The sequence below is a fragment of the Calidris pugnax genome, unplaced genomic scaffold, assembly GCF_001431845.1.
Source record: "Calidris pugnax isolate Ruff unplaced genomic scaffold, ASM143184v1 scaffold310, whole genome shotgun sequence".
Taxonomy (NCBI): Eukaryota; Metazoa; Chordata; class Aves; order Charadriiformes; family Scolopacidae; genus Calidris; species Calidris pugnax.
Genome location: NW_015091031.1, coordinates 339,616 through 347,777, shown reverse-complemented (window position 1 = coordinate 347,777; position 8,162 = coordinate 339,616). Strand labels below are relative to the sequence as shown.

The following is an 8,162-nucleotide window of genomic DNA, read 5'->3' as shown; positions in this document are numbered from 1 at the left end:
TAGAGTTGTAGTGAATGGAGGTAAATTCAGGTTGTTGCTGGTCACCAGTGGTGTTCCCCAGGCGTGGGAACTGGGTCCAGTTCTTTTTCCTGTCTTTATCAAGGATCTGGACTAGGGGATTGATTGCACCCTCAGTAAGTTGGGAGAGGACACCAAGGCGGGTGGGTGTGTTGGTCTGCTTGAGGGTAGGATGGATGAATGGATCATGGGCAATGGTCTGAGGATCAGAAAGGCTCAGTGCTGGGTTCTGCACTTGGGTCACAACAACCCCAGGAACAGTAGAGGCTTGGGGAAGAGTAGCCTCACAGCTGCCCAGGGATGCGACTGAGTCACTTAGTCCCAGTCTCTGGAGGAATGGAGAAAGGAATAGTCTTGACCCTGAGGGACTCAGTGTAGTGGTGCACTTCTTAGTGTCAGATGAACAGTTGGAGTGGTTCTTAAGTGTTGTCCCAACTCCAGGATTCTGGGAGATTATGAAGGCCATGGAGGTAGTGGAGGTGGTTGAGTGCAGGGCCACCAAGATTGTGAAGAGAAGGAAGCATCCTTCGTCTGAGGAGACGTTGAGAGAGCTGGGAGGTTTTTCAGCCAGAAGGCAAAGTTGCGTGGGGGAGATGTCATCAATATCTCTGAATCCTGGTTGGGAGGTGTCGTGGTTCGTACCCCTCTGGCAACTAGGTGCAGGCAGCTGGTCGCTCAGTCCCACCACGATGGGATGAGAAATAGATTCCGCGGATAAAGTGAGAACATTTGTGGGTTGAGATAATAAAGACAGAGTAATAACGAAAGAAAGAGCTGTGCACACAAGCAAAGGAAACCAAGGAACTCCTTCACTATTTCCAATCGTGCGGCAGGTGTTCAGCCATCTCCGGGAAGCAGGGCTTCTTCACATTTTGTGTTTCCTTGGGAAGACCAAGATCATGAACACAAACATCCTCCCCTTCTTTCTTTTCACCCAGCTTTCTATCTGGAGCATGAGGTCATATGGCATGGACTATCCCTTTGTTCCGTTGGGATCATCTTTCCCAGCAGTGTCACCTTCCACCATTTAGTGCCTTCCCAGCCTCCTTGCCGGAGGAGCAGGAAAGGTCTTGAGGGCTTACCAACAACCAGAAGCATTGCTGGGCTCTCAAGGGCATTGTCATCCCAAATCCAAAACCCAGCACTCTACCAGCTGCGAGTAAGAAAGTCAACTGCATCCCAGCTGAAACCATGTCTGGAGGGAATGAGGAGAGGGGAGTCAGTCTTCTCATGGGAGCCCAAGGCCAGGGCAATGGGAGATGGAGAAAGCCAAAAAGAGGTGCAGTTTCCTTGGAAGAGAAGGCAACCCTTTCTCATTGTGAGTGTGCGCATAGATGGAACAGGTTGTTGAGGTGTTGGAGACCCCATCCTTGGAGATACTGTAAATATGACTGGACATGGTTATGGAGAAACCGCTGTTCTGAGCGCCTCTATGAGAAGAAAGAAATTCAAGACATCTAAGGTTTGGATGCAGGAGAACTTTATTGAGAGAACAGAGTGTAAAGGTAGGAATGCCAAGAGGAAGGGAGCTGGTCTGAGTTGCAGGTAGAGTGAGCATGAGCTCCAGAAAAGCCGGGAGGTGCATTGTCAATCCGTGCCGTGGATTCCATGGTGCGAGTGGTTGGTGTCAGGGGTTGTGGGCGATGTCCTTAGCAGATGTTGCAGCCTCTTCCGCCATAGCATCCCCCCAGGCCTCCCAAGCCGTAGCCGAAGCCGTAGCCAAAGCCACCGGAGGAGACGGGCACTCCCTGGGCGCTGAGTTCGTTGCCCACGGCAGCCGATGCGGAGGATCCGACGAAGGTGCTCTGGGGGTGGGAGGTGAGGATGGGTCCTGGCAGGGTGACCACCACGGTGGAAGGCTGGATGACGACGCGGGAGGCCTCACACTGCCTGACACAGGGCTCGTTGCAGCTGTTGGCCAGCGGGGTGGGTCCGCAGGGGCGGCAGAGGTCGTAGCAGGCCATGTGTGTGGTGTGGAGGGTCCCTGGAAGAGAGGGTGTTGAGGAAGGGGAGGGGGCGGCGGGTGGTGGAGGAGAGGGGCGTTGTGGGTGAGGAGAAGGAGGGTGAGGGGGTTGAGGCTCACCTTGTTGAGGGTGGAGGAGAAGGCGTGAGGAGAAGTGTGTGAGGGAGAGAGGCGCTGGGCCGGCTTTTATGCTGGTCCGCGAGGGGCGGGACAGGCTTTGCGCATGTCCACGTTTGGCAGCAATCAGCTCTTTCATACCACAGCCTGGTGAGTAATGAGGTGGGGTGTGTCTTTCTTCCAACAATTCTCCACTTTCTTGTCATCCTTGTAAGGACGCGTCCACTTGGGCTTGTCGGCAGCTTTCAAGGGACTGTAGGTCTTTTAGAGAATTTGCATGGATGCTGTGTCAGGGCATTTGACAGATGCAGCCAAATCCTAGGAGAGGTGGGGTGTCACCAGTGCAGTCATCCCATGGTACTGGTGTGGTGTGGTTTGTGGGTGCACTGTGCAGAGGGGGCCTCATTTTGTCCAAGCCCTGGCAGGCTGCTCTGGGCTTTGATGGTGTGGCGGGCATGAGGTGCTGCCCCTTCCATCATATTCCCTCCCTCCTTGTCATGATTACACCTCGTTAACCCTCTCTTTAGACCTGGCTTTTCCAGTTGTGTTTGTTCTGTTGGTGTCTCAGTGCCCCTCTCTCTCATAAGGTTGTAACTGGGAGAAATTTTTCTCAGGCTGAGCTTGGTGCTGGGGAACGTTGTGGAGCAGATCATCTTGAGTGCCATCACACGGCATATACAGGACAACTAGGTGGTCATTCTCCAACAGCATTCATATGGAGAAACTGCCTTCAAGTTGGTCTGATGCGTGTACTTTTCACTTCCTAAAAAACCCTCTGGATGGCCATGCCCATGGAGTTGTGGTGAATGGAGAATAAATCCAGGGTGTGGCCGGCCACGAGTGGTGTTTGCCGGTGGTGAGTTGTGAGGCGAGTTCTGTTTAACATCTTTATCATTGATGTGGACGTGGGGAGAGAGTGTGCCCTCAGGAAGTTTGCAGAGGACACCAAATTTGGTGGGTTTGTTGACCTGTGTGAGGGTAGGATGGCTCTGCAGAGGGATCAGGACAGGCTGGATCGAAGGGCCGATGCCAGTGGTGTGAGGTTCAAGGTGTCTCAGTACCAGCTCCTCGACTTGGATTTACAGGAACCCGCTGTAACTCTCCAGTCTTGGGCAAGAGGGTGTGGAAAGCTGCCCCGTGGACAAGGGTCTGGGGAATTGTTTGACTGCCAGCTGACTATGAGCCAGCGGTGGGCCCAGGTAGCCAAGGAGGCCAGTTGGGTCGTGGCTCGTATGAGGAGGAGTGAGTCGAGCAGGAGTAGGGAAGGGGTGGTCCCCCTGTAGTGGGCAGTGGTGAGGCCCCACCTGGAATTGTGTGTTCAGTTTTGGGCCCCTGGCTACAAGAATGCCATTGAGGTGCTGGAGAGTGTCCAGAGAAGGGCACGGAAGCTGGTGAGGGGTGTGGAGCACAAATCTTCTGAGGAGCGGCGGAGGGAACTGGGTGAAGCTGGATGCTCAGGGAAAGCAAACCAAGGAGTTCCTTGAGCTCTTCCCAATGGCAGGCAGGAGTTCGGCCATCTCCAGGAATGCAGGGTTCCGTCCCACATGATGGTTTATTTTGAAGACAACGTCATAACACCAAACATTACCCTTTCTTTCTTTCCTTCACTTTTATATGCCGAGCATGATGTCATATGGCATGGACTATCCCTTTGATCAGTTGGGTCAGGTGCCCCAGGCATGTTTTCTACAAACTTTTTGTGCCTTCCCAGCCTCCTTGCTGGTGGGGTGGTGTGAGGATCAGAAAAGAGCTTGAGTGCTTGGCAAAACCAGAACTATTGTTGGGCTGTCAAGGGTATTATCATCCCAAATCCAAAACACAGCACCCTACCAGCTACAACTAAGAACGTCAGCTGCATCCCAGCTGACACCATGGCTGGAGGGAATGAGGAGAGGGGAGTCAGAGTCTTCTCATGGGTGCCCAAGGCACGGGAAGGGGGAATGGAGAAAGCTGAAAAGGCGTGCAGTTTCCTTGGAAGAGAAGGCAACCCTTTTTCATCGTGAGGTTGCTCATAGTGTGGAACAGGTTGTGGAGAGAGGTGTTGGAGACTCCGTCCTTGGAGATCCTGAAATCCTGACTGGATGTGATTATGGCGAGACTGCTGTTCTGAGCCTCTGCTTTGAGAAAAAAGCCACTGAAAGAATCTAAGGTTTGGATGCAGGAGAACTTTATTGAGAGAACAGAGTGTAAAGGCAGGACTGCCAAGTGGAAGGGAGCCGGTCTGAGTTGGAGGTAGGGTGAGCAAGAGCCCTCCTGTGAGATAGATGTTGCCGGAGTGTTGAAGTTTTCTAGCCCCGCATTGGGAGGTGACCACTCGTGGTCCCTTGTGGGCTTTGCCTTGTCAGGAAGTGGTTGCAGTGGAGAGCAGTGAATGTAGGTGAAGGGTGGCTGGAAAGAAGGAGGTGGGAGAAGAGGAGGAGGTCCATGGTCCGTGTTTCCAGACAGCGTGGGCAGGCCGGCCCCTTCGGTGCTTCCTTGCTTGGTGCCTTGAGAGGAAGAGCCCTGGAGAAGAAACCCATGTGCCAGAAAAGGCGGGAGGTGCATTGTCAATCCGTGCCGTGGATTCCATGGTGCGAGTGGTTGGTGTCAGAGGTTGTGGCCGATGTCCTTAGCAGATGTTGCAGCCTCTTCCGCCATAGCATCCACCCAGGCCTCCCAAGCCGTAGCCGAAGCCGTAGCCAAAGCCACCGGAGGAGACGGGCACTCCCTGGGCGCTGAGTTCGTTGCCCACGGCAGCCGATGCGGAGGATCCGACGAAGGTGCTCTGGGGGTGGGAGGTGAGGATGGGTCCTGGCAGGGTGACCACCACGGCGGGAGGCTGGATGACGACGCGGGAGGCCTCACACTGCCTGACACAGGGCTCGTTGCAGCTGTTGGCCAGCGGGGTGGGTCCGCAGGGGCGGCAGAGGTCGTAGCAGGCCATGTGTGTGGTGTGGAGGGTCCCTGGAAGAGAGGGTGTTGAGGAAGGGGAGGGGGGGGCGGGTGTTGGAGGAGAGGGGCGTTGTGGGTGAGGAGAAGGAGGGTGAGGGGGTTGAGGCTCACCTTGTTGAGGGTGGAGGAGAAGGCGTGAGGAGAAGTGTGTGAGGGAGAGAGGCGCTGGGCCGGCTTTTATGCTGGTCCGCGAGGGGCGGGACAGGCTTTGCGCATGTCCACGTTTGGCAGCAATGAGTCCTTCTGTGCCACAACCATTCAAGTAATGAGGTGGGGTGTGTTTTCATTACCACAATGCTTCTTTTTCAGCTTCTCCTCATGTCCATTTCACCTTGGTGGCAGCTTTCCACTGTGATTAGGTATTTTGAAAGATTTGCATAGATGCCTTTCAGGGCATTCGCCAGACGTGGCCTTAGCAGAGGAGATGTGGGCTGTCATCACTGACTCCCCACATCTATCCTGAGGAACTCATGTATTGTGGTTTATGGGTGCTTTGTCAGTAGTGGACCCCGTTGCATCATAGCCCTGGAATACTGGACTGGGCTTTGGAGGTGTTCTCGGCGTGAGGCGTTGTACTTGTTCGTAGCAACGAGGCTGCAGAGATGGGTTCTATGAGAAGATGCCAGATGTTCCCCCATGTCCAACAGAGCCAGTGCCAGCCAGCTCCAAGATGGACACCCCCTTGGCTAAATGTGATATGATCAGTGACAGTGGTAGCACTTCTGTGATAATATATTTAAGAAGGGTGGAAAAAACTGGTACGCAACAGGAGCTGGAAGAGAGTAGTAAGAATACGTGAGGGAAATAACTCTACATCCAAAGAGCCAGTGCCAGCCAGCTCCAAGATGGACACCCCCTTGGCTAAATGTGATATGATCAGTGACAGTGGTAGCACTTCTGTGATAATATATTTAAGAAGGGTGGAAAAAACTGGTACGCAACAGGAGCTGGAAGAGAGTAGTAAGAATACGTGAGGGAAATAACTCTACATCCAACAAGGTCGGTGAAGAAGGAGGGGGAGGAGGTGCTCAATGCACTGGAGCTGAGATTCCCCTGCATCCCGTGGTGAAGACCATGATGAAGCAGGCTGTACATTTGCAGCCCATGGAGGTCCACAGCAGAACAGATACTTCCCTGCAGCTCATGGAGGTCCCCTTCCTGGAGCAGGTGGATGCCCAAAGGAGGCTCTGACCCCATGGAGAGGATCCCATGCGGGACTAAGTCTTTTGGAAGGTCCTGTGCCTTCCAGGGCACCCACACTGGAGAAGTCTGTTCCTGAAGGACTGCATCCCATTGGAAGGACCTATGCTGGAACAGGTTGTGAAGAAGTGCAGCATATGGGAACGGTCCACGTTGGAGAAGTTTGTGGAGAACTGTCTCCCACGGGTGGGACCCCACAGAAAAACAGGAGAGGAGTGTGAGGTATAAGGAGGGGTAGAAAAAACAAGCGATGAACTGATCACAACTCCCATTCCTCGTCCCCCTCTGCTGCGCTGTGGGAGGTGGTATAGAATGTGGGAGTGAAGTCGAGTCCAGAAGAAGGGGCTGTTTAGGGGAAGGTGTTTGAAGACCATAGTTTTTATTTCTCATTATCCTACTGTGGTGTTTTATTGGTCATAAATTAAATTAATTTCCCCGAGTCAATGCTGTTTTGCCTGTGACAGTAATTGGTGAGCGATCTCTCTGTCCTTGACTCAGGATTTCGTTGAATTTTTCTCCTCCTGATGAGCTAAGGAAAGGAAGCGATAGAGCATTTTGGTGGCTACCTGGCATCCAGGCAAAGGAAACCCACCACAAAGCCCCATCTTTACAGCAAAGCAGGATCACATGTTTGTTTGGCACCTGGTCCTCGGTGCCCCATACTGTACCTCAGGGACCACACAGTGAGGATGGTGGTGACCTCACAGAGGGATCTTTCTGTGTGACCTCAGAGCAAAGGGATGGTGGCTAGGGGTCCCTTGCACAGGTGGTGTGGGGACCTTGCAGCAAGGAGGATGTTGGTCTGGAGGTCCCTTGAGTGACTCAGTGTGGACACTGCAATGAAAAGGGGATGGTGACCTAGGGAACCCTCGCAAGGGATCAGCTGGGGAACCAAAAGAAAGGTAAGGTGGTGGCATGGGGACCCGGATGTAGGTGAAATGGGCACCATGCAGCAAGGACCCCAAGTTGGTTCAGCTGAAGACTCTGCAGCAAGGGGAGTGGTGGCCTGGGCACCACACATTGGTTGCCCAAGGTCCTGACAGCAACGGGGAAGGGGACACAGGACCACATATGGGGTGACTCTGGTGCATGGGTCACATCTTCTGCATTCCCTGACACTCGCCATTGACATCAAGCCTTCGGCCTCTAAGACTAGGACTTAAAAGCTGCTGCCACGGACAAGTGGACACTACCTTAAAAGGACAATGTGAAAAGGGAGCGTTGTGGGAAGGAAGACAGCCTTGACCTCATTACTCACCAGGCTGTGGTATGAAAGAGCTGATTGCTGCCAAACGTGGACATGCGCAAAGCCTGTCCCGCCCCTCGCGGACCAGCATAAAAGCCGGCCCAGCGCCTCTCTCCCTCACACACTTCTCCTCACGCCTTCTCCTCCACCCTCAACAAGGTGAGCCTCAACCCCCTCACCCTCCTTCTCCTCACCCACAACGCCCCTCTCCTCCAACACCCGCCGCCCCCTCCCCTTCCTCAACACCCTCTCTTCCAGGGACCCTCCACACCACACACATGGCCTGCTACGACCTCTGCCGCCCCTGCGGACCCACCCCGCTGGCCAACAGCTGCAACGAGCCCTGTGTCAGGCAGTGTGAGGCCTCCCGCGTCCTCATCCAGCCTTCCCCCGTGGTGGTCACCCTGCCAGGACCCATCCTCACCTCCCACCCCCAGAGCACCTTCGTCGGATCCTCCGCATCGGCTGCCGTGGGCAACGAACTCAGCGCCCAGGGAGTGCCCGTCTCCTCCGGTGGCTTTGGCTACGGCTTCGGCTACGGCTTGGGAGGCCTGGGTGGATGCTATGGCGGAAGAGGCTGCAACATCTGCTAAGGACATCGCCCACAACCCCTGACACCAACCACTCGCACCATGGAATCCACGGCACGGATTGACAATGCACCTCCCGCCTTTTCTGGCTCATGGG

General features: G+C 54.4%; 3 protein-coding genes across 3 annotated transcripts; 1 reads left to right on the top strand and 2 right to left on the bottom strand.

Annotated features, from left to right (window-relative positions):
- Positions 1-1,476: 1,476 nt before the first annotated feature.
- Positions 1,477-1,982, bottom strand: LOC106896281 (feather beta keratin-like). Its single transcript, XM_014956113.1, has one exon. The coding sequence runs from the start codon at positions 1,980-1,982 to the stop codon at positions 1,668-1,670; it is 315 nt and encodes a 104-aa protein (XP_014811599.1). The 3' UTR covers positions 1,477-1,667.
- A 2,707-nt stretch (positions 1,983-4,689) lies between these two features.
- LOC106896283 (feather beta keratin-like) lies at positions 4,690-5,021 on the bottom strand. The gene has a single exon (XM_014956115.1). It carries the CDS (start codon positions 5,019-5,021, stop codon positions 4,707-4,709), a length of 315 nt encoding a protein of 104 aa, XP_014811601.1. The 3' UTR covers positions 4,690-4,706.
- A 2,732-nt stretch (positions 5,022-7,753) lies between these two features.
- LOC106896276 (feather beta keratin-like) lies at positions 7,754-8,068 on the top strand. Its single transcript, XM_014956109.1, has one exon. The coding sequence runs from the start codon at positions 7,754-7,756 to the stop codon at positions 8,066-8,068; it is 315 nt and encodes a 104-aa protein (XP_014811595.1).
- Positions 8,069-8,162: the final 94 nt, after the last annotated feature.